The 27,392-nt window shown below is 55.1% G+C and overlaps 3 protein-coding genes across 3 annotated transcripts; 2 read left to right on the top strand and 1 right to left on the bottom strand.

Annotated features, from left to right (window-relative positions):
• The first annotated feature begins 345 nt into the window (after positions 1 to 345).
• LOC149285660 (kinesin-like protein KIF22) lies at positions 346 to 4,465 on the top strand. The gene is made up of 13 exons (XM_089495019.1): positions 346 to 542; positions 827 to 954; positions 1,045 to 1,205; positions 1,312 to 1,521; positions 1,626 to 1,856; positions 1,948 to 2,101; positions 2,502 to 2,622; positions 2,759 to 2,927; positions 3,017 to 3,215; positions 3,486 to 3,550; positions 3,665 to 3,862; positions 4,287 to 4,346; positions 4,436 to 4,465. Exons 1-13 carry the CDS (start codon positions 346 to 348, stop codon positions 4,463 to 4,465), a joined length of 1,923 nt encoding a protein of 640 aa, XP_089351145.1.
• Positions 4,466 to 8,517: 4,052 nt separating this feature from the next.
• On the top strand, positions 8,518 to 13,263 carry LOC149285659 (myc-associated zinc finger protein-like). The gene is made up of 5 exons (XM_089495065.1): positions 8,518 to 8,550; positions 10,465 to 11,216; positions 11,297 to 11,360; positions 11,481 to 11,652; positions 13,163 to 13,263. The coding sequence occupies exons 1-5, from the start codon at positions 8,518 to 8,520 to the stop codon at positions 13,261 to 13,263; spliced, it is 1,122 nt and encodes a 373-aa protein (XP_089351191.1).
• Positions 13,264 to 24,515: 11,252 nt separating this feature from the next.
• Positions 24,516 to 26,489, bottom strand: LOC149285658 (CDP-diacylglycerol--inositol 3-phosphatidyltransferase-like). The gene is made up of 5 exons (XM_089495053.1): positions 26,462 to 26,489; positions 25,548 to 25,701; positions 25,227 to 25,308; positions 24,827 to 24,908; positions 24,516 to 24,676 (listed from the first exon to the last, which is right to left on the bottom strand). The coding sequence occupies exons 2-5, from the start codon at positions 25,682 to 25,684 to the stop codon at positions 24,516 to 24,518; spliced, it is 462 nt and encodes a 153-aa protein (XP_089351179.1). The 5' UTR covers positions 25,685 to 25,701; positions 26,462 to 26,489.
• Between the last annotated feature and the right edge of the window lie 903 nt (positions 26,490 to 27,392).

The following is a 27,392-nucleotide window of genomic DNA, read 5'->3' as shown; positions in this document are numbered from 1 at the left end:
GTAATCCCTGCCCGCCGAGCTGACACTTCATACCCTCTGTAGGCATATAGTTCATCTGCTTATGTTTTTGCCCCTGGGTGGCTTGTAAACCCCCCCCACCCCACCGGTGCAGGATACGGAGCGGCTTCTAGTCGGATATTTTGCGATCGGGTTTTTCGGAATGAAGTTTATCGGGAATCGATTCCGGGGGGGGGGGGGGTCAGACTTTAACTCCTTCACGGCAAAGCCTGTACGTGTACGGGTTCGCAAGGAGTTAAACGGTTGGATCCTCGTGGTGTAATTCCTGCCAACTGCCCTGTGTCAACTTTCTTATTCCTATACTTTTTTATTATTATTCAGGTAACTATGGCGACACGAGCGAGCGTGATGGACTGCTCGGTGGGAAGTAAGAAGCTGTCCCCCTCCCGCGTCAGGGTAGCGGTCCGGTTGAGGCCGTTCATGGAGAAAGACGATAAAGCGCAGCAGCCGTGTGTCAGAGGCCTAGACTCGCAGTCACTGGAGATCGTAAACTGGAGAAACCAGCTGGAGACCATGCAGTACCAGTAAGTGAAAAAATAGGTTAATCAGATACAGAGTAAGGAGAACGGGGGCTCCCGTAAGACCCCCAGGAAATACCGTTGCCTGGCAGAGGATGGAATGTATCCACTACAACATGCGCAAGGTGGGGTCTGCCGGCAGTCAGGGTTCTTAGTCATAAGGCTGACCGGACGCTGCTTTCGGACCATAAGTTGGTTCTGTCGCTGATTCTGGTTCTGGACCGATTGGCCGCTCTGCCGCAGACGGTTAACGTGATGGGTTTGGGTGACCGTCTCCTACCCCCGCGCAGGTTTGATGCGTTTTACGGGAACGAGTCCAGCCAGAGGGAGGTTTACTCCGGCTCCGTGTGCCCGATCCTCACCAACCTGCTCAACGGGCAGAACGCCAGCGTGTTCGCCTACGGACCCACGGGAGCAGGTACTCCTCTTTAGTTGCCCCACGCAGGGGCTCAGAGTATTAAGAATGAGCTTCCAAGAACGAGTTTAAACGTCTTTTGCCCCCCCCCAGGAAAGACTCACACGATGCTGGGGAACCCTGCGCAGCCCGGCGTGATCCCCAGAGCTGTCAGAGACCTCCTGCAGCTGACCCGGGCGGCCGGCGGCACGTCGGACAACACCGGCTGGACCTACTCCATCACCATGTCCTATGTGGAGATCTACCAGGAGAAGGTACGACCCGTAACGCTCACCCTGCGCCTCTTACCACGCATGCTGACGATGCGACCTGCGCTCTAACGCCGTGTGCTCGGCCCCCAACCCCCCCCCCCCCCTGCAGGTCATGGATTTACTGGAGCCCAAAAACAAGGACCTTCCGATCAGAGAAGACAAAGACCACAACATCCTGATCCCGGGACTCACCCAGAAGACCATCAGCACCTTCTCGGACTTCGACGAGCACTTCATCCCGGCCAGCCAGAACCGCACCGTGGCCTGCACCAAGCTGAACGACCGCTCCAGCCGCAGCCACGCCGTCCTGCTAATCAAGGTGAGGCTGCCGAGTCCTACCGGATCCGCCTCGAGGGCCGGCGTGAACGTTTTTGTTTTGATATTTTTTGCGGGCGTCTCACGTTGGCCATCTTTGTTCTTCAGGTGCTTAAGACGCAGCAGGTGATGCCGTACCGGCAGCTCACGGGAAAGCTCTACCTGATAGATCTGGCAGGATCCGAAGACAACCGGCGTACCGGCAACCAGGGGATCCGGCTGAAGGAGAGCGGAGCCATCAACTCCTCCTTATTCACGCTGAGCAAGGTGGTGGATGCGCTGAACCAGGGGCTGCCGCGGATCCCGTACAGAGACAGCAAGCTGACCCGGCTGTTACAGGTGAGAGACCCCCGGGGGTCCGGCTTGATGAGCGTCGATGGATCCACGGATCTTCTCTGTGATCTGATTGAACTTTCTTGTCGTCCTTCAGGACTCCTTGGGGGGCTCGGCGCACAGCGTCATGATCACAAACATCGCGCCGGAGCAGAAGTATTACTTCGACACGCTCACCGCGCTCAACTTTGCTGCCAAATCCAAGCAGATCATTAACAGGCCCTTCTGCCAGGAGACGGTGCCGGCGGCCGGTGAGTAAACGGCGCAGAGTGACTGTCGGTCAGATCAAGTACCAGAAGCAGCCCCTGAACGCTGATAGACATCCAGAACCTGCAGGCAGATCGGCCCCCGTCTAGTCGCCCGTTTCTCCCGCCGTAAAAACTCAAACCTTAATCCGTCATTGGTCTCATATTATCCTCTACCACCTCTGCTGGGAGGCTGTTCCACTTATCTTCCACTCTCGCTAATCGTGATCTTATGAGGGAAAAGAGTCTAGGTCCAGCTGTTTAGCCGTAAAGCGCGACCAGCTTTTGGGGGGATACCAACGATAGGTCAGGCGGGTTAACACGCGGTGAGCTGAGGCGAAACCAGACTTACCCTCATTTATCACCCTTTCTGGGGTATCTTAACGCGCCGGGGTTTCTGTTACAGTTCAGCCTCCGGCGAAGAGACTTCGGGAAGATGCTGAATCCACGTCGTCCTCTCGTCAGCGAAAAAAATCCAAAACCGAAGGTGGAGACGATTCCCCCAACCCTGAGGACAACCGAGTCAAGTGAGTCCATTCATGATGCCCCATGGGGCTACCTGAAGCCAAGCAGGGGCATAAATATATATATATATATATATATATCTCTAAATAATTCGAACCACCAGCCCATATCCCTCTAACGCCATCTTTCTCGCTTCAGGCGCAAACTGAACTTGGCCTCCCTGGACCCGGCCGTGGTGGAAAGGCTTCTGAAACTGGACAAGATCCTGACGGAGAAGGGCGTGAGGGAGACGCAGCTGCTGAGCACCCCCAAGCGAGAGCGCATGGCCTTACTGAAGAAATGGGAGGAAAGTCAGGTGGAGATAGAGGTGAGGTGGAGAGGAACCCCCGGTATGTGGGGGGGGGGACCGGTAAACATGCGCGTCGGGAGGTTTCTGACTCGGCTCTCGCCCACCAGAGGCTGAAGGAGAAGCAGAAGGAACTGGAGCAGAAGGCTCTGGCTGCTGAGGCTCGTCTGGAGAAGTCAAACACCTCGGACTCGGGTTTGTCGGACTCCAGCGTGAACGAGAGCGCCTTCCGGGCGCCCCTGAGAGGGAGAAAACGGGTCACCTCCACTGCCAAGTCCAAAAAGGTGGTCCGCGTCCTGCCCCTGCAGGGTGAGCATCGAGGGGCAAATCCCGGAGACTTGTCCCCAGAGAGGCAGCACTTTGACCCGGGTAGGGGGCATCTTTATGGCCGTTGGCGCTCCTTTGGGATGCAGACCGATGGCCGATGTCCCTTTGGTGACCAGAAGCAGCTGGAATTACTTGGCTGTGAAATTGCGTCACCCTTGTATCCGGTTGGCCCCCCGTCCATGGGGTGATACTTTGGGGTATGATATAACGAGATGCTGGCGATGACATCATATCTTCTGTCTTGTTTCGCAGAAAACAACCAGCAGAAGAACTCCATTCTGGAAGAGGGTCTCCCCGTGTTTGAGAAGAAGACTCGGGTAAGGTTTGGTTCTCTTGCCTGCGGACGTCCGTCTCTGGTTCTGGGTTAGAAAATATACTTTTGGTTACTAGGTTAACGATGTAACGATGATGTCTGTGTTGCCCCCCCGCAGTCCGCGTGCGACGGTCGTGAGAACGAACCCGGCTGGGAGGTGAACATCCGGACGGATCTCCTGCAGAGCGGCCGGCAGAAAATCCTCCACCTCCTGAACTGCGGCTCCGTCAAAGAATTAAAGTCGCTCCAGAAGATCGGAGACAAGAAAGCCAAACTTATCATGGGCTGGAGGGAGGTCAACGGGCCCTTTACCAACGTGAGCGGGGGGGGGGGCTTTAAATGCTACTGAGGCTCCGTCCAGGGGGCCGGTTCCGGTTTAAAAAGTAGAGTATTAATCACAAACCCAGAAGCTGCCGGTGGATCGGCCCCATCGGCCCCCGTCTAGTCGCCCGCTTCTCCCGCTGTAAAGACTCAAACCTTAATCAGTCGTTGGTCTCGTCTTAGATTCAGGAGCCGTATGTCTATCCCATGCATGTTTAATACCCTCACTGTATTACCCTCTACCACTTCTGCTGGGAGGCTCTTCCTCTTATCTACCACCCTCTCATCATCCAAACTGCAACTCGGCACAGGAATGACGTGGCAGGCGGCCAATCGGGATCTGTCTGGGTTATAGTGCTTTTCCGCTCCCCCCCCCCGAGCAGCCGGTTCCCTGTAACGTGTTCTTTATTCCCGCGCAGGTTGAAGATCTGGCTTCGTTGGAGGGAATGTCTCTGAAGCAGGTCACTTCTTTCCTGAAGGTAATTCCGCATTTCGGGGCAAACGATAAAACCCGCTTGGTGGAACTTTGCCGAAAACGTGCCAACTGTCTCGCTTTTACTGTCCGCAGGCAAACATCATGACCATGGTGACCAGCTGAGGCCGTGGCTTCCACCCAGACCCTCCGCGGGCTCCCTGGACCTGCGGATCGTGATTTCCTTTCGCTGCTTTGGGGTTAAATCCTCCATCCGGCAGCTTCGGACTTCCTTCCGTCCTCCATGTTTTTTTCCTCCCCGTTATTTTGCGTTAAACCATCGAACGTACGGGAAGCCGGCGCGCTCCTTAGTGTTTTATCGCCCGCTGCGACCATCGTGATTTTAGGTCTCGCTGGGCGCCAGAGACTTTTCTGCGATTGTTTGTAGCGTTTTTTTTTTTTTAGTTTTTTTTATATTTGACCAATTTTTGATTTTATTTCTGATTATCGAGCGAGCCCCAGACGGACCGAAAACGGCCAATTCCCAGCGTTTTAAGACTAATCGTTTCCGGTTTATTCTGTGGTGTTTTTTTTGCCGACATCCATGAAGGCGTTGTGTCTGGGGGGGGGGGGGTGTTAACATGTGAACGACCATCATGCCATTAACGTGTCCGTGTTCCGTGTGGATAATCTGTATGTTTTACCCGCCGGTTCTGTTGAAAATAAAATATTTCTGTTTTTATATTTTTTATTTAATGATGTGAATATTTGTAGCGACGTTGAGGAGGAGGAATGTTGTGGTCGCTGTCGAGCCGTCAGACACCGGCTGATGCCAGAGCCGTCGGCCAAATGCAATAAGGTACTTTTTTGTTTGATGCAGGGTTTTCATTTATTTTTGACTCGGTGATTATTGCGCCAACAAAACGGGGAGAAATCAAAGTCCTTTTTTTTTTTTTTTTTTTTTTATCTCCTACAAGAGGTGCTGTTGGATGACTTCGTACCCCGTTGGGGGGGGGGGTAGAGGTCGGGGGCATTTATTTTTTAGATTCCAGCCTCGGGCTGCAGATGCTGAACGGCGATTCTTTAAGGGAGTTCTGTGTTTTACCAACCCTGCTGGGTTCCTCTGCCGTAAAGGAATACTGAACGCAGTTTGTTTGGTTTTTTTTTATAAATTTGGGGTACTTTGACGTAACTGGGGGGGGGTGAAATCTGCAGCCGGATGGTGCGATGGCGTCCCCGATATCGGTGTTTTTCTGAGCGCTGTTTGCTGCGCATGCGCCGATCCCTCGCTCTGTTTTGTGTATGTATCGGTGGTTCTAGCAGCGCCCCGGGGACCGGAGTGTTTTGCGCTCTTCTGGTTTTGTATATTTTTCGGACCTGTTCTGTGTAGGAGAAAACTAATTGGTCGACACGCGGGGGCCGCGTTTATTATGGATCCGTCACCGATCCTGTTTTTATTGGTCCGGTTTGGCGACGCCCCTCCGGGTATCAATGAGCTGGTGTTTTTGGGTTGCGCTGATCTCGTTCCCTTAGAGGTTGGACCCGGTTCTGTTGGGGGTTCCGTCTCTGGGTTGGCCGGGGTCGCGCTGCACGTCCGGGAAGGCGTTGGGTTTAAGTTCAGAGAGATAAAGCCTCCAGCGTTGGTAAGAAGGTCTCGGCAGATGAGCCGCCCCACAAGACTGAGACTTGTCCGTTCTACGGATCTAGAATAACGTTTGGCCAGAAAGGTGGTCCGAGGGAGCCCCCAGGGTCGTCTTCCATCGCTGAGCTTCTCCGGCCGATTCGTTTTATGCTGCGGGTCAGTATGTAGTGACATCAGACGCAGTGATACATTACGTTACCCCTGGGGCAAATGCCTCCTGCCCCCCCCCTGCTGGTTAATGGTTCTATCACGAGGTGTTACTGGGTTGATTGGGTTTTCATGGAGAGCTGGTGGTCTTTCCACCCTTCTCAGAGCCAAGCTTTTGGAGCCCACCCATATCTTCCTACCGCTCGCTCCCCGTGTGCCTGCGCAGACACGAGGGGCCTCGTTGGATTAAAGACGCCGACCAATTGTTAGAGAAAATGGAACTTGTATGGCGTTTGTGGGGGAGCCGCCAGCGACGGCCTCGTGTCATTGGAGGAAAGAATGGAAAGTTTTGTGGCTTCTGCAGGGACGGATGATAATTGGGGCCGAGACCCCCGTGACGTAGCTGATTGGATCGCGGCGTTTGGGTGAAGATCCCCCCCCCTTTATTCTGAAGGCTCCGCTGCGTTCTCCGCTCTTCTTCTCAGTGTCCGAAATAATTGTCTCCGGACCCTTCAAGGAGCAGAGGATTAATCACAAAACTTCACAGGCCTGGAAAGTCGTGGTTTCTCCGCCAGCGATGGAGGCCGACGGCGACTTCTTCACAGAGCGTTTGATGGCCGGCGGCCGCCGGGGTTAATTGGGGAGAAATATTGGCCGTCACCTTCAGCGGCGTCGCGCGGCTTCTCAGATCCCGGAAGGAAATGAAGGTTCTTCCCGCCGCCGTCGGGCGAGGCCCAAGTTTTCCCCGATTGGCGGGGCTTAAAGCGCCATGGGCACCTCAGACCCGCCATCTAATTAATGCCCCCCTCCAGCCCCCCCCGCGAGACGGTAACCGTTTAACGCGTGGGTTTAGTGGACGTGGCGTGTTTTTTGCCGCCTTCCTCACCCAATCACGACAGCGGGCGGTGATGCGGAATTATTTCCTAAATTCCCTATTCCCAGAATATCATTTAAAATGGGATTTCATAAAAAAAAAAAGGGGGGTTTATACCGTCGGTCTAAAATTCAACAAACCCAAAGCGTTGTTATAGAGACTTATATATCGCCGTCATACTCCGCAGTGCTGTACAATGTGTGTTATTAATATTTATATATCGCCGTTATACGCCGCAGCGCTGTACAATGTGTGTTATTAATATTTATATATCGCCGTTATACGCCGCAGCGCTGTACAATGTGTTATTTATATATCGCCGTCATACTCCGCAGCGCTGTACAATGTGTTATTATTATTTATATATCGCCATTATACTCCGCAGCGCTGTACAATGTGTGTTGTTTATATATCACCGTCATAGTCTTCAGCGCTGTACAATGTGTTTATTTGTATATTACGGTGCACAATTTAAAAGTAACCTTATCACCGTAGCAACCACTAGGATGTTGGCCATACCACTGGTTGCCATGGTAATATGATCACTCTGTGCGCCGGCTTTCATTGTGTACGCCTGCGCCTTTAACTGCAGCGCAGCGACTCCGCCCTCCGACAAATAAACACTCTGCCGACCGGGAGGGGGCGGGGCCTCACCGACCCTTTAAAGAAGCCGCCTTCCCATTAATGCAGGCGGGAGGAACCATTTGAACGCACAAAGAAGGGGTGCACAGTTAGTGTTTTGCAGGCAGAATCCGCCATCTTGCTTGGTTATTGCTTCAGGTTACAGATTGTGCGAAGGGAAGGGGGGGGTTTAATGAACGCTCTTGTGATTTATTACCCCCGGGTGGGGTAGGAAGGCGGGTTTTCAGCGCCTGCTTTGCTCTGCAGGTCGATTTGGGGTAAATAACTACGCTGTACACAATGCAAAAGCCTCGGGTTGCACCAAAGCAGCAGCTTGCAATAAACCCCCCCCTCTATTTTCTTTAGTTCGGTCCCAGCTCTGCGGAGAATTCCCCCGTTATATTGCAGTTCGTTGGGACTTTTTATTGCAACGAGTGCCGGGTGGGCAGCCCCGCACCCCCCTCCGCTCCCGGTGCATGGTTCAGGCCAGGGAGATTTTTTTTTTTTTTCTTTATTATTTGCGGAGGGGGCAGGGAGGCAGCCGAGGGGTGAAAGGTCACAGCAGCTGCCATATTCCGGGTAGTAAATAATGCAAAATTAATCATTGGGGTGGGGGAGAGGGGGCAGAAAACATTCGGGGAGGGGGGAGAATTTGGGTGAAGAGAGAGAAAGAGGAGGGGGGATCTTGCCAGTCTCTGCAAAGAAGAAGGAGGAGGGCAGTGATGACGTCATTGCAGCCCTGATCTGCTCTTTATTCAATGCTGTGTATTTTTAATGGGTTTATTTATTTTTTTTTAAATCAAGGGAAAAAAGCGAGCAGCCTTTAGGGGGCAGCAAGGGAGGCAGACAGAGCGGAGAGCCCAGGAGGAAGGGAGGGAGGGGGAGCGCAGAGCAGGGAGAGGGGGGGAGCCACCAGGCTAAATATTACATTAAAAAAGCTTATTATTCCCCACTATGGATGCCAACTGGAGCAGTTTTATATTCCAGGTAATGTATGTGTGGGGATGCACAGGGGGAGGTGGTCGGGGTATGTATTTGGGTGCATGTAGGGGATCAGAGCCCCCCCCCCCTTTTGATGGGGTACTGTAAAGAAAGGGGTGGGCTGGGGGGGCTTTAAATGTCTGTCTGTGGACGTGGAGCAGCCCTGGGATCAGCATCTTCCCCTCCACGCGAGTGGGTTCAGTTTGCAGGGAGGGAGGGAGTGGGAGAGATGGTGCTGGGTGCTGAAATCACCTCCCCTCCCTCCTATCTGTTCCCTCTCCCTCTTTCCTTTCATATAAATACTCCCGGCTCCCGCCAACGGTATGATATCCGCTCCCCACATTGTGTTGGGAGCACACGCGTTCTGCACATTAACGGGGCCGTGTAACACGCTAAGAGGATCCCGTGCCCGCTCCCTGGCTCGCGTGATCCTATCCTCCTGAGGGGGTTTAACCCCCCCAGCTTTCTCTGTTAATGTTTGTGATGTGACACGGGGTGCGTGTGTCGGTGAGCTGTTTGTGTTAGTGAGCTGCTCGTGTGGTGAGTTGTGTAAGCGTGTGTGTTGTTGAGCTGTTTCTGTAAGCGTGTGTTGGGGAGCTCCGCGTGGGCCGTGCACGGGGAGATAACGGGCAGGATGTTGTGAAGCGCGTTGGGTTTGCACAGAAGTGCACGGTGTCCTTGTTAACGCAGAATTACAGGTGTGGAATTAGTATGTTCACCGTGAGGACATTTGGCGTATGTACGTGTTTGTTTAATGGGTTACGGTCGGTATATATGAGGGGTTAAGATGTATATAACGTGTGTGTGTGTGTGTGTATATATATATATATATATATATATATAATATACATATGGTCCTGGCGGTTGAATGACACAGGAATGAGGGGTGATTTGGGGTGTAAAAGGGCACCTCGTTAGAATGTTCGGCTGCGTATGAAATCGATTTAGAAATCGTACACGTCCGCCGTTTCGTGCCACGCTGTAGTAATTTGCGGCAGCCTAGACTGTTACCCCATGTACCTGGGGGGGTTGAGCGAGGGGTCGAGGGTCTGACCCCCAGGTGTATAGTGGTGGCGAGGGGGGTTGTTGCTGTTTGTAGCGTCTGTACCTGGAGTGTACCCTGTGCAGATTTGAAGGATTTCTTTTATTTCTCCCCGACTGCCTGAGATTGGCCGATGCTGATTGTGGACCGAACTACAGCTTCATTTAAAAAAAAAAAATCTGCCCAAAACCAAAATAAAGGGGGGGGGGAGCGAGGCGGTGGAACGCACCTCACCCCACCAAGAGAGGTGGGAGACGGGGAGGAAAGAGGAGAGATCAAGAGAAAGGGGAGACATGGCGGCAGCACTTGGGTTCCATCTGAGAAGCCACCAAGCGCCCGTGCTGTTTGCGCCCGTGCTGTTTGCGCCCGTGCTGTTTGCGCCCGTGCTGTTTATTGTCCTCAGAAGGAACCCAAGTACTGCGCTTCTATTATTCTTCTTATTATTCTTCAGATTGCTGCCTTTATCCCCCAGCAGAATGATAAATATAAAGTGTGTGAGAGAGTGCGAGTATGTGAGGGTGTGTGTGTGTGTACAGTATAAGTGAGGGTGAGTATGTATGTGGGTGTATGTGAGTTTGCTTGTGAGTGTGCGTGTGCGTGTGTGTGTATAAAGTGAGTGAGTGTGAGTGTATATACATCTGTTTTTTCTTTCTGGAACTTGAAAATTCTCCCCCAGGGGTCGGCTTCATCATGCGCTGTTGGCAGTCTGAGGTCTGCAACTTGGTGTCATGCAGAAAGTTGGGCTCTCGGGGCCCAAAAACGCTCACCATCGCTGCGTTGTGTGCCCTTCCGCGGGGCTCCCTCTAGTGGCCCCCCAGAAGTGGCCCAGTTCTTCCAGATGGTTTTGTGACCGGTTGTTTTCTTCTTGTGCCCTCCAGACCCCTCCACCCCCGCCATCTGAACCTCTACAGGTTGAACTTCTCCCAGTTTTGGCAACAGTAACCGCCCCTCCTGATGGATCCCTCACCTCTCAGGCGATGGTGCCCACCCTGGCCCCCCAGCATGCTTCCACGGTGGACACGGCAGCCCTCAAGCAGGTCGTCCCCAGCCTCGCTAGCCCCCAGCAGCTGCAGCCAAACACTTCCATCACTGGCCAGCCTTCCAGCATCTCCAGCGCGATGCCCCTGCACCCCGTCATGGAACTGCCCAAAAAATCCAAGAGCCGGGGCCCCTACATCTGCTCCCTCTGCTCCAAGGAGTTTAAGAACGGCTACAACCTGAGGCGCCACGAAGCCATCCACACGGGCACCAAACCGGCCCGGGCACAGCCAGCCGTGAAAATGGCTACCATGGTACCCCTGAGCTTGCTGAGCGTGGCAGGTACCCTTGGTGGAGGCACGGAGTCCCTGGAGGTCCCGACGTCCCCTTCCACCCTCTCGCTGCCCGGACCGTCACCCTCAGCCAAGAAAGTGCGCAAAAACCACGCGTGCGAGATGTGCGGGAAAGCCTTCCGCGACGTCTACCACCTGAACCGCCACAAGCTGTCGCACTCGGACGAGAAGCCCTACTCCTGCCACGTGTGCCAGCAGCGCTTCAAACGCAAGGATCGCATGACGTACCACGTCCGGTCCCACGACGGAACCGTTCACAAGCCCTACATCTGCAGCCACTGCGGCAAAGGCTTCTCACGGTGAGCCCGGCGCGGCATCTCGGCCCGGCGCGGCATCTTTCTGATGACTTTTCTCTAACGTCTCATTTTTCTACCCCCAGTCCTGATCATTTGAACAGCCACGTCAGACAAGTCCACTCCACGGAGCGTCCCTTTAAATGCCAGGTACATGTTTCTGGGTGTCCTCGGCGGGTGGCCGTTGGGTTCAGTGGCCCCCATTATAATAGTTTTGGGGGTCACAGGTTTTTGTTTTTTTTGTTTGCTCTTTAACCTTTCTCTTGACAGACGTGTGAAGCAGCCTTTGCCACCAAGGACCGCCTGCGCGCCCACATGGTCCGACACGAGGAGAAGGTCCCGTGTCACGTGTGCGGGAAGCTACTGAGCGCCGCGTACATCACCGACCACATGAAGGTCCACAACCAGGGGCCCAACCATATATGCGAGCTGTGTAATAAAGGTAGGCGTGCAGCACTCTGTACCGACGCTTCCACCGCACTCCTAGCGTAACCTGATCGGCATATTCCAAGATCCAGCAATGCTCTGTACTGTCCCACGGGGGGGGGGGCCGTGGGCAGGACAGGGGGGTCCCCTAAACATAAACAATAGATGTAGAGATACGAGACCAGAGGGATTGGAGCAGGGACACCAACTGTAGCAGAGGAGCATCTGATGTCACTAAGGGGGGTTTGGGCAATATCTTGGCTACATGGGTCAGGAGAACAGGTCATGCTGGGGGGCTATGAGTGATAGGAGTCTCTTTAGTAGTAATTATTTTGGGGGAATTACATGCGTTTCTGGATACATGTCAAAAAATACAATGCAGAAAATAAATAACGTCAGACACTCGACTGAGAACCTAGGGGCTCCTATACCCGCTCCGTGAACCCCCTGGGGCTCTTGATTAAACAGCATAGTATGGGGTGGGGGTGGGGAATCCTACTGAAATATCAGACCCCCAAAACATCCAGGATCGGCCTCAGCGAGGTGCATCCAAAACAGAAGTCGGAGTCGTTCGTTCTCAGTCCGCTGTGTCTGACGCTGTTCGGTCAATCCGTGGAGGAAGGTGAAAACGAAGGTGTCCTTGAGGGTGTGGCTGTGTGAGTAGGAGGTGGGGCAATGTGTAGGCTCCTAGGGGCGGGGCTGTGTGTAGGATCCTCAGGGGCAGGGTTATTGGATTCTGTACAGGAACAGATGCTGTGAGTGATGAAACTTCAGAGGGGTTGTGGGTAAAGTGCTGTTAAGGGCACGGTGCCTCCGTCCACAGCCTTAAAGCGGCGTGTGCTTCTCCCCCCCGTGCAGGTTTTGCCACGGCCGCGTACCTGCGGGTCCATTCGGTGAAGCACCACGGTCTGGTGTGCCCACGGGCAGACAGCTTCCTCTGCAAGTTGTGCAGCGTACACTGCAAAACCTTGGCACAGCTGAGCGGCCACATGCACACACACGCCATGGCGGGGTCCACTGGGCTGTCCGAGGGGCCCCTACTGCGGTGACCAGGGCTCAGGCAAGAGCTTAGTCCTCTCTCCACCTGTCCTTTCGGGGCGTGTTTTAGAAGAAGCTTTTGCTGAGCATTGCTGGGTGTTGGGATATGCCTCGTTCTCCCGCCTACCGTCCGTGCCCCCCCGGTCTCTCTCTCTCTTTCTCGGCTCTCTCTCTTTCTCGGCTCTCTCTCTTTCTCGGCTCTCTCTTTCTCGGCTCTCTCTTTCTCGGCTCTCTCTTTCTCGGCTCTCTCTTTCTCGGCTCTCTCTTTCTCGGCTCTCTCTTTCCCGGCCCCTCTCGGCTCTCTCTTTCCCGGCCTCTGTATAATAGAAGCATGTCACGCTTTGTCATTACGTTTCTTTATTGCCTCCTCTTCCTCTCCTCTCGCTTCGCTTTGGTGTGGCCCCTCTGATCATTTCCCGTAATGTATATAACGGCCCCTTGTTGCCCCCCCCCCCGTAACCCTTTCTTTTCTCTCCTTCCCATCGCAGGGACCTGCCAGATCTGCTCGATAGCCGACCCGTCGTCTTCTGTGACTGCTGTTCTGCCCAATGCGGGGGTTCAGGGGATCGTGCCCACCCAGCCCTGGTGACTGGCTGCCCTGGAGGAGGGTGCGGACCCCGACACCTTTCTCTATTGATGTTTTATGAACAGTCGGGGCAAATTGGAACCCCCCCTGGGGCGAATAAGAGATTCGGAGAGGACTGAAGGGGCTGCAAGTGGGTCAAAGGACATGAAGAACTAATACCCCAACTGCCCCTTACAGGTGTTCTCCTTCGTGGCCCCCCCTGCCCCACCGTTAGACTTGTGTGTGGTTTGTATACCGCCACCCCTTATGTGTTGGATCAGGGACGGGAAGAAACAGCTAAAGGACGTCCTTGGCTTCTTCTCTGCTTCTCTTGTCCTATGGACACCAGGCATTGCAGGAGTTAATGGAGTGACTCCCTTCCAGGACTACTGGCATGTGTAGGGTTAATGGAATGAACCACTGGGCGGGGGTTACTGGTGCCGTAAATCTACACAGTGTTGTGATGGGACGGGATTATAGATGAGTAATAACCACCTTGGGTGCGAGGGCAATAGCGGAACACATGGCCAGCGAAAGAAGCCACGGGCCAGAGGGGCCGATACTGTAACCCCAGGAGTAACACTTCATCCCTTTGTATGGGCCAGTCCTGTTAGATTGTGGGGTAGTCTGCCCGTGTTTCCCCTGGCAGTCCCTCCGCTTCACGTTCCTGTCCACGGAATGCCGTGTATTCTAGAACGTGGTCTGTCCCGTGTTACAGGTGAATAGCGTGTCCGCGCTGCCGCTATTTTTTTATTTTTACATGACAGTATTTATCCCTCCCCGGCACGTGGCACGGTTTTTAACCGTTCCCACCAGTTGTCCACGGGTCGGCCCCTGCCTCACGGAAGCATCGGCTGGGGGGGCCGTGTGTTCCGTGGCCCCCGGGATTGTTACTTAGTATTTGGTCCTCTGTGGGATCTGCCCGTCTCGCCTTCCACAGCTTTACTGGAATCTGCGACATGTTACTGGTATTTAGTTACTCTCTTCTTAGAGAAAGTATTTTGCGTGGTGGATGCCCCCCCCCGCTAAGCCTTATTGGCTGGTTTGGGGGGGCACATGGCCAATCAGCACTTGCTCTTCCCGCTAACTAACTTTATTAGTTACTACAGCAAATACAACAAAACGTTGTAGACCCTTTTTTGGATTGTTTGGTAGCCCACCTGGTGGTTTTGGTGGCATTTCTAGGATCTGGCTTGTGGCCAGATGCCCTACGTCCCCCATTGCAGGGCATGAACTCAATCTACCCCCACGCCAAGCCCCCCCCCTGTAAATAGTTCTGGGCTGGCGCCGGCTGGAGAGCCGTATTCGTAGTTTTTATCATAAATATAGTGCAAGGAATCATGCAGAAGGCGTGGCCTTAACATGCTAATTAGAGCGGCATGGCAGCCAATCACGGGGAGTGGGGCCGGTTTAATGAGGGATAATCCCGTCCTTTTTATGTTCCCCGTAGAAAAGCCAGAGATTTCCTTTTATTAAAGTGTTTTTAGTGAATAATCCCCTTTTGTGACCTGACCATGCGCATCCGGCAGCGTGGAGCCGTCGGCCCATCCGTGGTCTGCATGTAGGTGTGAATATACCCTCCGGCACGAGCCTCGCTGCCCCTGGGCGGAAACTTCCACGGCAAAAAAAACCTGTTTTTGTTATTCTTTTTCTTCTGATTTTAGTATAAAAAAAAAAAAGGTTTGGATTTTAAGAGTTTTTACAACTAAAAATGTCAAGTATGCGGCGGGAACTTGGGTCGAAGTCCACGCCGGCGGAGGCCACGAGGTGACGACCCACCATAATTCTCTATTCAATGAAACGTTTCTCCGCTGCTCGGCCGGGGTATCGCTTTGGGGTAGAAATGGGGATTAAATGGTTTTCCAGTGATGGGTTCCTAAACCAAGTTCATTACGTGGTCCATTAAATACCCCAGGGGCGGGTTCTGGGGGTTATTCCAGCTCTCCCACGTGACCTTCCTTGGGCTGGCAGCTATTGCGACGGAGAACCCAACCTCTACCGGTAATGGAGTCCATCCCCTGATTGTCCGGTTGCTGGTGGCGCCTGCTCGTGGTCCTTGGGGTTGGGATGACTCGTAATCTTTACTCGGTGGCTCGCGTTGGGGGCCGTGGAAGTTTCTAGACTGTTGCAGTCCTTGGGCTGGGGGCACAAACAGATTGTGGTGGCATCTCACCAGCCTCGAGGTCCATCGGTTGATCTGTAGAGAAGGAGACGTTGGGTGTCGCGTTACCCATCAGGCACCGATTCATTTTTTTTCTCGTGCCCGTTGTGCGGAGTTGAGATGCTGTTTGTTAGTGGGGGGGGGGGGTGTCTGCATTATGGCACTTTGGGCATTTGAGGCAGATCAGGGGCTGGCCCCCCTAGGGACTGCCAAGAGTCATGTGACCAGGTGATGGACAGCCCTCTGCGTGGGTCTGGGGTTAATTGAGACCGTGGTTACTCCGAGGGGCAGCTGATCGGTGACATCCGAAGAAGACTCCTAATTGTTCTACGCAGAAGGTTGTTTGGGGGCCACACGAGGACGTTCTCAGCGTTATTAAATTACCCGCCCGCTGCGGCTCCGGCGTTAACCCGAGATCCGGGGTCTTGGGGTCGGTGGCTGCAGCGTGGGGGGAGAAATGGTTGCTTTAGTCAATAGATTTATGCAGCTGGGGCCACATTTTAGTGAAAGTAATTAAGGTCCGGCCTCTCCTCCAAGGCGGGGGCAATAAACCCGGAGGTGATGCCCCGGTCGGGGGGGGGGGTCGCCGGTGCAGATGGTTTTTTGTCTCGATAATTTGACCACAAAATCAATTTCAATGTTTTGGGTTTTTTTTGCTGAAAATATATAATTGATACATTTTACAGAAAAATAAACCTATAACCTGAATAACACGGCATTAACACGGATTCCTCGTGGATACGTTTGTCATCGTCTCCCCGGATTGGTTCTCCCTCCGCGTGGTCCTGTAATTTCACTGGCTCCTCTGGGGTTGGGCCGATGACGCTGGGTTCCGCCCCCGGCGTGTCACTATTGCTGTGAATGGCGTCAGACTCTGTATATAGCGTGTACAGGACGGGGATGCTGTATGTAACGCTCGCGCCGTGCGATGTAAATACCGAAAACTCCTGGAAAACGCTCGTTTTGATAACTGTATAAAAAGAGGTTTTCGTGGCTGTCTCTGTGATGCCTCCCCGTGCCCCCCCTTCTCTGTATCCCCCCTCCCTTCTCTGTTACTTTCGTTTTTCCTCCCCTGGACACGGTTATTCCGTGTGGGCTGAGCGCTCGCTGTCTCCGTGTGTCACGTGTTCTGCCCGCTGTCTGTCTCTGAATTTTAGTAAAATATTAAATCCCGTGGTTTTGTGTCTCAATTTCTTATTTTTCTTAATTTTTATTGACTGGGTGCCTTTGTGGCCCTCTGTGTGGCGAGGGGCCACGGGCCGGTGATGGGGGATGGTGACGATAATCCTGATATAGCTCTGTCTTACCCTGCGTAACTCTGCACTCTCTTCATTACGGCGTGAGAGGGGCCCTAAAGCCTAGGAGCCCCACAGCAGCCCTGTCCCCACTACCTTTTTAGGGGCCCCTGTCTGCATCTCCGGATCCGGGTGTTTCCACGGTGCGCTCCCGGATGTGGACCTGCAGGGGTTAATGGAGAATGCATCTTCTGGGGCCCCCGAGATCCTGAATAATTTATCCGTCCGACGCTTCAGCCGCATCTGAGTGCGAAAGGATAACGGTGCAGCGGGGGGCGTAAAGCAGGGCGAGTGTCGGTGAGTGTAAAGCAGGGCGAGTGTGTGCGGCGGGGCGAGAAGGCTGATCAGCGGGTGCAGGTACCCAGGAGGGAGCGCGGATGTCAGAGAGCCGCAGGCAGGGTCTCCACTACAATACATAACGGGGTAGTAGCGCGTGCAGGGGGTCAGTGTGGGGGTCACGGGGTAGTAGTATGAGCTGCAGCTGGTCAGTACTGGGGTAACGGCGTGTGCTGTGGCGGGTCACGGGGGGGGGGGGGGGGTTAGCGGCGATGGGTCGGTCCGAAACGTTGACGTCAAAAACCTGTATTTTTTTTTCTGAATTTTGTATAAAAAAGGTTTTGATTTTAAGGTCGGGACCGAGTAGGGTTGCGAGGGGTCGGTAGAGGGTGAGGGGCTGTGGCGGGTCGGGACCGAGTAGGGTTGCGAGGGGTCGGTAGAGGGTGAGGGGCTGTGGCGGGTCGGGACCGAGTAGGGTTGCGAGGGGTCGGTAGAGGGTGAGGGGCTGTGGCGGGTCGGGACCGAGTAGGGTTGCGAGGGGTCGGTAGAGGGTGAGGGGCTGTGGCGGGTCGGGACCGAGTAGGGTTGCGAGGGGTCGGTAGCGGGTGAGGGGCTGCGGCGGGTCGGTACCGAGGTGGTGGCACGGCAGGTCGGGACCGGGTAGGGATGCGAGGGGTCGGTAGCGGGTGAGGGGCTGTGGCGGGTCGGGACCGAGTAGGGTTGCGAGGGGTCGGTAGCGGGTGAGGGGCTGCGGCGGGTCGGTACCGAGGTGGTGGCACGGCAGGTCGGGACCGGGTAGGGATGCGAGGGGTCGGTAGCGGGTGAGGGTCTGCGGCGAGGTGGGGGCGGGACCGGGTAGGGGTGCGAGGGGTTGGTAGCGGGTGAGGGGCTGCGGCGGGTCGCTACCGAGGTGGTGGCGGGGCCGGGCGGGTTGGGACCGGGAAGGGGTGCGAGGGGTCGGTAGCGGGTGAAGGGCTGCGGTGGGTTTAGGGTTAGCTCTGTGCATGGAGGGGGGGGGGCATCTCTCTCACAAAGAAGGGAAGACACAGCGACGGAGGGAGGGGAGGAGAGGATCGCAGGGAGGAGAGGATCGCAGGGAGGAGAGGAGAGGAGAGGATCGCACGCAGCGAGGGGAGACGCGGCTTTCTTGCAGCCAGACGCGCCGCTCGCTCTGTGTCGGGGGGGCAGGCGACGGACCCCTCCAGGGCTGATCTCGGGTTCAGTGGCTGGGACCCCAAACCAATCCGGACCGCGAGGGGGAGAGAAGGTGAGGTGCGTCTGGTGGGGAGTGCAGGGAGGGGCGGCGTGTGTGCAATCTGGAACATGCATGTGTAAAAGTGATGAATGAGCGTGTGTGGCACACGGGTGTGCGATGCGTGTGCAGGGGGCGCGCGGCTTTTCCCGTGTTCTCTGTTTGGGATCCGTGAGAATGAACCGGAGCAGAAGGCGTGTGAGATCACATGGGACATGCATGTTGTTTGCGTGCATACATGTACAGTACCTGCATGGTTTTTTTTGTACAGGGACGATGACGTCTCGGGGGTAATCTGGGGGCAGGAGGTGTCTGACAACGGAGGGAGTGGGGAGGAATAAAAACATTTGGCAGTGAATCAGATGGACATCCGTGCTGGAGAAATCCCCACACGTTCCCTCTGACACGGGCTGCGTGTAACAGACACGGGTCGGGTGGGAATCACGGTGATGGCTGCAGACACATCGGGGGCAGCTTGTGCTTCTGGGGTCACCATTGACATGCAACCCTCTGCATGCGGGGTCCCCAAACCCTCCCCACTCATGGCCCCCAAAACCTCCACACGCGGCGTCTGAGCTGGTTACTCTCTGCCTTCCCCCACGGCGCTGCGCAGGTTATGCTGCGTCTGCAAATTATAATATTGCGTGTCACCTGCGTGTATCCGTGTAACGTGACTGTATGTTATATGGAGTAACGGGGCGGAAATAGTTATAACCAAACATCCCCAATAACATTTCAGGATTTACCGCCCCCAGGGAGCAACTCCCATCAACCCAACAACAAACCCAGGTTATTCCGGCCCAACTGACCCAAGCACCCGTGTGGTTTGGGGGTATTATGGGGGAGGGGGGTATATTCGGGGGTACATTCCGTGTTTATGCTGCGTGTGCGGAACGTGTTGATGGCTGATGAGGGTCTCTCTGCTTCCTCCATTAGTTTCCAGAGTCCGGCTCTTGCTTTCCCTCCTTAGCTCCTCCCATCAGCCCCTCCCCCACCACACCAATGGCAACGCCTCCCGCAGACACGGGGCCGCCCCCCGAGGAACAGACTTCTCCGGAGCCCGCCAATCCCGGGGCCCCTGCTGCCGTGGTGGTGACGGTGGAGGAGCCGGAAGCCACGCAGGAACCCACCAGATCCCAAGATGAATCCCCTGAGGCCGTCCAATCAAATCACTCATTTCTCAATGACCTGTCATCCCAGCCGGCCACCAACGGAGGACCCCGAGCCCCTAGCCTGACTGGCTCCGAGGGCCAATTGGCACAAGCTGCTTCTAAGTCTCCACGGCCCAGCCTGTGCCGGCAAGAGTCCACTGCCACCACCTCTGGGACTGCCCAGGAGAAGCCCAAGGACTACCTTCTCATTGCGATATTGTCATGTTTCTGCCCCATGTGGCCGGTGAACATCGTGGGCTTCGTCTACTCTGTCATGGTGAGCAGTTAAGGGGTCTTTCCCCGACCACAATATCCCCGATGCCCCCCCCGTTACCCTCTCATCTACCGCTCCATCCCCCGCTTTAATGGTCTCAGGTGGGGCGTGCGAGGGGCGTGGCTTTCTAGTGCTGAATGTTCAGGTGGAGCCGCGTCATGTTTTTAGGGTCCCCATCGGCTCCCAGTTGAGGGCAGATTGTGAGGGTCTCGAGGGTCTCCGGCCACACGCGTCTCCATTATGTGCTTCAGTAACGTGGAAGAACGTCTCAGCCGGGGGGTAAATCTCTGCTTTGACTCAGGTGGGCCAGGCAGGGGTCTCCGTGAGCCGCAGCCAGTAGGAGACGTTTTGTCCAATGAAATTCAGGCAGCTGGATCTCTGTGATTGAGCCGCCATGTTTGGTTGGGGGGGGGGTTGCGCAGCTGCTGCTGGAGGAGTGATGGGAGTAGTTGCTCCCGGCAGGGATTCCCTGTCACAGATGTTGCTGGTAGTAAATAACGAGATGGATTTGGTGCTTCCCCAGCCTGCGCGAGATTCCCTGCGCTGCGTGTTCACTCGCAGAGAGCGCCTGGTGGCAGAATGAGGGCAGTCGGGGGGGGGGGGCACAGTCTGGTGGGGGCTGGCAGGGAGTATTTGGGGATTCCCTGAACAGACGTCTTCTGGATCCTGATCCCAGCTGTGGGGGTCTCTCCTCTTCCCCGTTCTTCCTCCCCGTCCATCCATATCAGCTCTGTGCCCCATCACCCCCCGCTCATTGTTATTTGCCCCCCAGTATTACCCTCCCCCCTCGGTTCTCACTTTGCTTTTCCCTCCTCTAGTCCCGGAACAGCCTGCAGCAGGGGGACGTGGACGGGGCGCTGAGACTGGGCCGCGTGGCCAAATTACTGAGCATCGTGGCGCTGGTCGGCGGCGTCCTCATCATCATCGCGTCCTGCGTCATCAACTTCGGGGGAAGTACGTCGCAAAAACACCACAACACGCCGCGCACGCACAACACACCACGCGAGACAGACAATTTAAACATATACGGGACACACCGGTTAGAAGTGTTACTGAGAGGGGGGTTGATAAGTGGAACAGCCTCCCTGCAGAGGTGGTAGAGGGTAATACAGTGAGGCGATTAAACACGCATGGGATAGACATACGGCTCCTGAATCTAAGACGAGACCAACGACTGATTGAGGTTTGAGTCTTTACAGCGGGAGAAACGGCGACCAGACGGGGGCCGCCGGGTGTCTGTAACATATTAAGCACACATATGCACACCCCTGCTGGCTGTACGTGTGACGTGTAGTATGTCGGTAGGAGAGTGTCACCCGCCAGCCCCCGTTGGACAGTTTGTGTCACAGTGGCAGTGAAGCGAGACACTCGGTTGCTATGACCGCTGATCCGTGACAGTCGCACGCAGGGGGGTCTCGCTCTCCATTCCACAAACCTGAGTTACTGACATCATGTTAGCAGGGGGGGGCGGGGGGGCTGTGGGGTCCCGGGGAGCCACGGCGTGATGGAGCCAAGAATGGATCCCTTCAGAAACCTTCCAGATGCAGCTCCCTGACAACACCCCCCACATATACACGGGTGAGACACGCTCCGCACACGGGTGAGACACGCTCCGCACACGGGTGACACACGCACCGCCTGCCCCGTCTCAGCTTCTTCCTTTGTGTTTCTCCGCAGTCTTGTGAGCCGCCGGACCCGAAACTCATCGCAAATTCTTCACATTCCCACCGACACCAGCCGGAGACCCGAGAGACCTCGTGTGAGCGAGCCTGTGCCCTCGGGGGAGTGTGAGTGTTCCCTTGTGGAAGTGTGGGTGTCCCCTTGGGGGAGTGTGAGTGTCCCCTCGGGGGAGTGTGTCAGGCTGCACGGCTGGCTGACAGCCAGGCTGAGTGAGTGTATGCTGGAAGTGTGAGTGAGCGCGGAAATGTCTCCTCATCCCGTTTGGGTTTTTTCTATAACAGTGTTTTTCTCTCTCATGTCTGTGTCGGTTCCTGCAACTAATAATACATACACTCACACATACACTCACACATACACTCACATGCATCCACACACTCACACATACACTCACATGCATCCACACACTCACACATACACTCACACGCTCACACATACACTCACACACTCACACATACACTCACATGCATCCACACACTCACACATACACTCACACATACACTCACACGCTCACACATACACTCACACACTCACACATACACTCACATGCATCCACACACTCACACATACACTCACATGCATCCACACACTCACACATACACTCACACTCACACATCCACACACTCACACGCATCCTCACATGCATGCACACTCACACGCATCCACACACACGCACACACGCACACTCAGCCCTCTCTGCCTGTGCAGGGCTGACACCTTGTGGTCACTGTGTGTACGGCAGGCGCGTGGATTTCTGCAGAGCATCGCCCGGTAGCTCCGCAGATTATTCCCATTCTTCTAACTCTGCCGGCTGCAGAGCATCATTTGTGTTTCAAAGCAACATCCCCATAACAGGTGTTACTAACCTGCAGAGCATCACGCCCGTCATACAGATCTGCAGAGCATCACGCCCGTCATACAGATCTGCAGAGCATTACGCCCGTCATACAGATCTGCAGAGCATCACGCCCCGTCATACAGATCTGCAGAGCATTACGCCCGTCATACAGATCTGCAGAGCATTACGCCCGTCATACAGATCTGCAGAGCATCACGCCCGTCATACAGATCTGCAGAGCATTACGCCCGTCATACAGATCTGCAGAGCATTACGCCCGTCATACAGATCTGCAGAGCATCACGCCCGTCATACAGATCTGCAGAGCATCACGCCCGTCATACAGATCTGCAGAGCAAAAAATTACCCCAAAAAAGAGGCACTTACTGGTCACTACCCGTCTTTACCCAGTGAGCTCTGCAGTGCGTTGCAGGGTCTGCTGCAGAATTGGGGGGGGGTTCTGCAGAGCGTCGCTCCCTGGCCACACTCGCCCCCCCTCTATAGGTCTTATATGCGATGACTGTTATCTGTACCGCGCATGCTGCCTGCCTTACATGCACGCAGGGGTGGGGTATCCGCTCCTTCTCTACCCCCTTATTTCACGCCAGGGGGCAGAGGATGGAGCCGGATTGAGAGTAAGGGGGGCTTTTTAGAGTAGAGGGAGATGTCGGTGGCAGGATTGGCCCCTGGGCCAGTATATTCCAGTATAACACCCGCCACACACCTGGCTCTGCCACTATCTGCCCCGGCAGGGGGTAACAGCCTATGGGTGGGACTGGGGCAAATTGCTTTAACTCTTTGTGGTCCAGAGGATTAATGCTGCTGAAATGTACAAGTGTTCAGCGGGTTAACGCCTCTGCCCAAAGTGCTGCCCCTGTAAATACCCCCCATCTCTCACTCTCCTCCCCCCTTTCTCTTTATTTGTATACCGGTTACGGGGTGGGTTTCTTGGGTATTAAGAATGTATTTTTATGACACTTTGTTCTGTGCATGCGCCACGAGGCCAACACGTTTGTATCTTCTGCACATTTTTTGTATGAACCAAGCATGGAAATAAACTGAATCCGTGTGCATGAAACGCGGCTCCGGCTGTCATTTCACAGGCAGAAGCGCCGACCTATACCGTGGTGTAAAAGCACAAAAGGAGAAATCTGTGGATTTACCCTCGAAACATGTTTGGGTGTCCTGGGTTTGTTTGGCCACTCCCTCTACTCTCCCCATGCCCCCTCTTCTCCTCCCGCGATGCCCCCTCTCCCACACCCCTCATGATGCCCCCACACCCCTCTTCTATCCCCCAATTTCCTTATCCCACACCCCTGCGCCCCCCTCATGATCGCCCCTGATGCCCCTCGTTCCCCTCTTTTCTAGGAGGTCAGAATGTTTGCGGGGTATGAGGGGATCGCAGGGTTCTACAGCCCTAAAAGCCCCGTAATGTGTATAGAAACAGCAGGAAACGGCTTTATAAATAAAATAACCCCGCCCACAGCCACGCCCCCTACAGTTTGCCCTGCTTTACCCAAAGAGCTGGCTGTAGGTCACCAGCGGGGCTCCTTACTTACCTAAGAAGGTTCTTTCCGGGGTTACTTTATTCCCTCGCCCCCCATCCCCCAGATTTTGACCCTGTCCGCCGCGGATACAGACAGAGCGAACCGCTAGACTCGGCTGCCCCCAGCAACATACAACACGCTATAAACACGTCACACGTCAGACCCGCAACACCGAGTGCGCCAAACCGCGTGAGCAACACAACGCCCCCCAACGCGCTACCCGGCGGCACTTCCCTGCGGCGCTGCCACCAAACTCATTTATTCAAAAAATGCAGCCTTTTTCCGGTGAACTTGGGGCGGAATAACTCACCGCAGGAAACGTACGCCCCCCACGGAGGGGTGAAGCTGCAGACCGGCTGTCAGGCTTCCCACCCAGAAGTAAAGGCTGGACACACACTTAACCCATTCATCACCAGACTCCTGCCCTCTAGCGCAGCCGTCAACAAGGCCAGGCGCCAGCCATGCAGAGGATCCTGGGAGCTTGCCGGGGGCCACGCCATGTGATAGTTGGAGGTCAGAAGTTAAAAAATTTCAGAACAAAAAAACACAGAATGGTTTTAATCATAAATATAAAAAAACAACACTTTTAACATTAAAATAATTCAGTAATCCATGAATCCTCTGCGAGGCCATTTAACTCCTTCACCGCCAGTTACCCAACAACTCTCTGGCAGGGAAGGTGTTAACACCTCGTGGTTCCCCACGGCACATTGAAGCGGTCAGCGGAGGGTCCGGTCCTCGTGGGCGTGGGGTATAAATATGGAACGATCAGCGGGTAACCGGCAGCGGCTCAGAGACGCCGGACTCACTTCTTTTTGGAACGCTCGGCCACATCGATGGACGCCATGTTACAGGAAGCCGTGACCAGGTGGAGGAGGCTGATGAGAGACTTCAGGATCGACACCGGGCAGGAAAGCCAAAGGACCAACCGGAAGATGCCGGCGGCCCCGAGCGGCCCCAACGCCACTGGGGAGGAAAAGAAGGAGACGGTCACTCAACTTCAACTCCCACAGCGCTCAGCTGACAAAGACCATGGACGGACAGGACACCAGCCCGCCCCGGCCCACACCTAATCCCCCCCCCTCACCCCCGGTAGGCTCTGCCCCTGCTTCTTACCTGCTGGTCCCTCTGAGAAGTGCAGAAGGTACAACATACAATAGAACAGCTCGTTGCCGGCACACATCAGGAACAGGACGGGCTGAAAGAGTGAGACAGAGCGCGTTACTCAGAGACTGCGGGAGAGCGAGAGAGAGAGAGACGCAGAGCGAGAGAGAGAGAGAGAGAGAGAGAGAGAGAGAGAGAGACAGACGCAGAGCGAGAGAGAGAGAGAGGGACAGACGCAGAGCGAGAGAGAGAGAGAGAGAGAGGGACAGACGCAGAGCGAGAGAGAGAGAGAGAGGGACAGACGCAGAGCGAGAGAGAGAGAGGGACAGACGCAGAGCGAGAGAGAGAGAGGGACAGACGCAGAGCGAGAGAGAGAGAGAGAGGGACAGACGCAGAGCGAGAGGACACTGACCCGGGACGTGTAGTAGAGCCGAAGAACGCGGTTCCCGGACAGATCGATGGCTTTGTGACTCTCGCTGCCCTTCAGGGTGGCGCTGCGGGGAAAGAAACAAGAGATTCCCTCTCACACCACGTCCCGAGAGACACCCCCCCCCCCCCCGAGAGACCCCCCCCCCCCGTGAGACGTACTCTGCCTGGGGCCCGGAGTCAGAGCGTCAGTTTGTGTTCACGCTGTCTAAGAGCGGAGCGGGAAGACCGTCTCTTGGGTTGTGGTTAGAGAGCTGGGGGTCCGGGGGGCCGTTACCCCGGGGGGGGGCGTTACCCCGGGACGTACCTGTGAAGGTGCAGCCAGTGGCTGGAGATGTCGAGGCTCATACTGAGCTGGAAGAGCAGAGCGTGCGCCGGGTAGAGAAGCGACAGATTCACCAGAAGACACATCGTGGCGCAGCGATCGGTCAGCATGTCCAGCATGGCCCCGAACTTCGTACCTGAGAGACACCGGAGATCAGCGCCCCTGGGGGCCGATCCACACCATGACCCGCCCCCCGGTCCTCACCTGCACCCCCTCCCCATCCGCTCCTCACCAATCCCAAACCCACAGCCGTTGCCCCCGGATTCTTACCCTGGTTTAGCAGGCGGGCTGCGTGTCCATCAAAGGCGTCCAGAAGGCCGCTGAGCAGATAGAACGTGGCGGCCACGAGGGGGGAGCTCGGCATGAAATAAAAAGCTATAAATGCGAAAAGGATTCGCGCGTAACCTGGGGAGGAAAAACTCAATGTGAGCAAAAGAGACGGAGAAAGGGAAGGTGGACGGGCGGCAGGAAGACTGCGATGGGGCAGAGGGGTGCATGGGTTAACCCCGCGGAAATCTTTTCCTGCCCCTCGCCGGGCGTTATAAAAGCTCTCCGGAGTCTCCATTTTAGGGCTTCCTGTTAATTATTATTTATTGTGTTATATAGCGCCATCACATTCTGTAGCGCTGTACAATGGGCGGACAGGAAATAACAAGTAGCATGTAACATAACAAATTGACTAACAGAGACAGCAGGTGAGGAGGGCCCTGCGCACAGGAGCTTACAATCTGTCTGAGGGGATAATACGGGAGGCGCGAGACCCTCAAAGCGAATTAAAGAGACCTCATGGGGCGGAACCTCTCATAACAGTAAATGCAGGGAGCACCGGGCTAAATCTGATCACTCTCGGCCAGGCTACGAGCCGTAGTAATGACGGGGATACCCCGTCTACTAACCTATGAGGTTCGGGACGAACAGGAATATATTCTCCGACATCTTGCCGACTGGAGCTGTAACACTTTCTGACGTCACCGCCCTCTCCCCTGACGTCACGGGCCGGTCCCACAGGAGCCCGTCCAAATCAGGAACGCGGAGAGGGGTGCGCAGATCTCAGCTTCAGCGGTCCACGCTCAGACTCGCATAGCGTGCGGACTATCGGAATATTCGGCTTCCCCTACTGCTTCGGTCTGTTGGTTTTTCCAGGAAGCACCAAAATAACGAACTAAGGGCTGGCGAGAGCGTCTCCTGCTCTGGGGGGGGGGGGGAACGATAGAGAATGCACGGGATGCTATAGGCCGGAGGATAGAGCGTCTCCTGAGGGGTTTAATATGTGTCAGCGCGGTCCTCCAGAATTAAAGGCTGAAAGTAAACACAGAGGGGGTTAGAAAAAGGCGCTGGGGGGGGGTAAAGGGACTGGGCGATAAGTATGCGCGTGGCAGGCATGTGGCTCCGCACATTATAAGTATGAGTGTACAGTGCCGGTGAACGGTGCGTTAGTCTGGGTGGGAGTAAAAGTGATTTCTTTTAATAGATATAATAATTTAGTGGTTTGGGAGACCCCCGTTTCACGCTCCTCTCAGTGATCTCTTGCTCCCACCTCCGTTTTTTTTTTCTTGCGCAGTTTCTCACCCCACCCCTGCGGTTTCTGGCTCCTCCCCCAAAACGGCAGGTAGAGGGTAAATACGGTTATTTGGTCTGTACGTCACCGTGCAGGCAGTGGGACGGCGGCAGGTTGGCGGGTGGTTTGGTACGTGGCTCTCTCCGCGCTCCTTTGGGTCGGTGGACAGCGGTTCTGTTCTGTGGACATTCAGCATGTTGTTGCCCTGTTTATAGTGTGAGGGGCAAAACCAAACTCAGAGGAACCACTGAGACCCAGCAGATTGCCCC

This window comes from Sceloporus occidentalis, unplaced genomic scaffold (assembly GCF_023333645.1).
Source record: "Sceloporus occidentalis isolate IW3139 unplaced genomic scaffold, rSceOcc1.0.p SCAF_76, whole genome shotgun sequence".
NCBI lineage: Eukaryota > Metazoa > Chordata > Lepidosauria > Squamata > Phrynosomatidae > Sceloporus > Sceloporus occidentalis.
This window is presented reverse-complemented; position numbering and strand designations above follow the sequence as displayed.

Bases quoted from the DNA above. Each gene is read 5' to 3' on its own strand.
- LOC149285660 (XM_089495019.1), top strand. From the start codon at position 346: ATGGCGACACGAGCGAGCGTGATGGACTGCTCGGTGGGAAGTAAGAAG. The intron at 955-1,044 runs GTACTCCTCTTT...GCCCCCCCCCAG, and splicing joins CTACGGACCCACGGGAGCAG to GAAAGACTCACACGATGCTG. The intron at 2,102-2,501 runs GTGAGTAAACGG...TTTCTGTTACAG, and splicing joins GGAGACGGTGCCGGCGGCCG to TTCAGCCTCCGGCGAAGAGA.
- LOC149285659 (XM_089495065.1), top strand. From the start codon at position 8,518: ATGGATGCCAACTGGAGCAGTTTTATATTCCAG. The intron at 8,551-10,464 runs GTAATGTATGTG...TGTGCCCTCCAG, and splicing joins GGAGCAGTTTTATATTCCAG to ACCCCTCCACCCCCGCCATC. The intron at 11,653-13,162 runs GTAGGCGTGCAG...TTCCCATCGCAG, and splicing joins ATGCGAGCTGTGTAATAAAG to GGACCTGCCAGATCTGCTCG.
- LOC149285658 (XM_089495053.1), bottom strand. From the start codon at position 25,684: ATGCTGGACATGCTGACCGATCGCTGCGCCACGATGTGTCTTCTGGTG. The intron at 24,909-25,226 runs GTCAGTGTCCTC...TCACTCTTTCAG, and splicing joins GGCTCTACTACACGTCCCGG to CCCGTCCTGTTCCTGATGTG. The intron at 24,677-24,826 runs GTAAGAAGCAGG...TTTCCTCCCCAG, and splicing joins CTTCTCAGAGGGACCAGCAG to TGGCGTTGGGGCCGCTCGGG.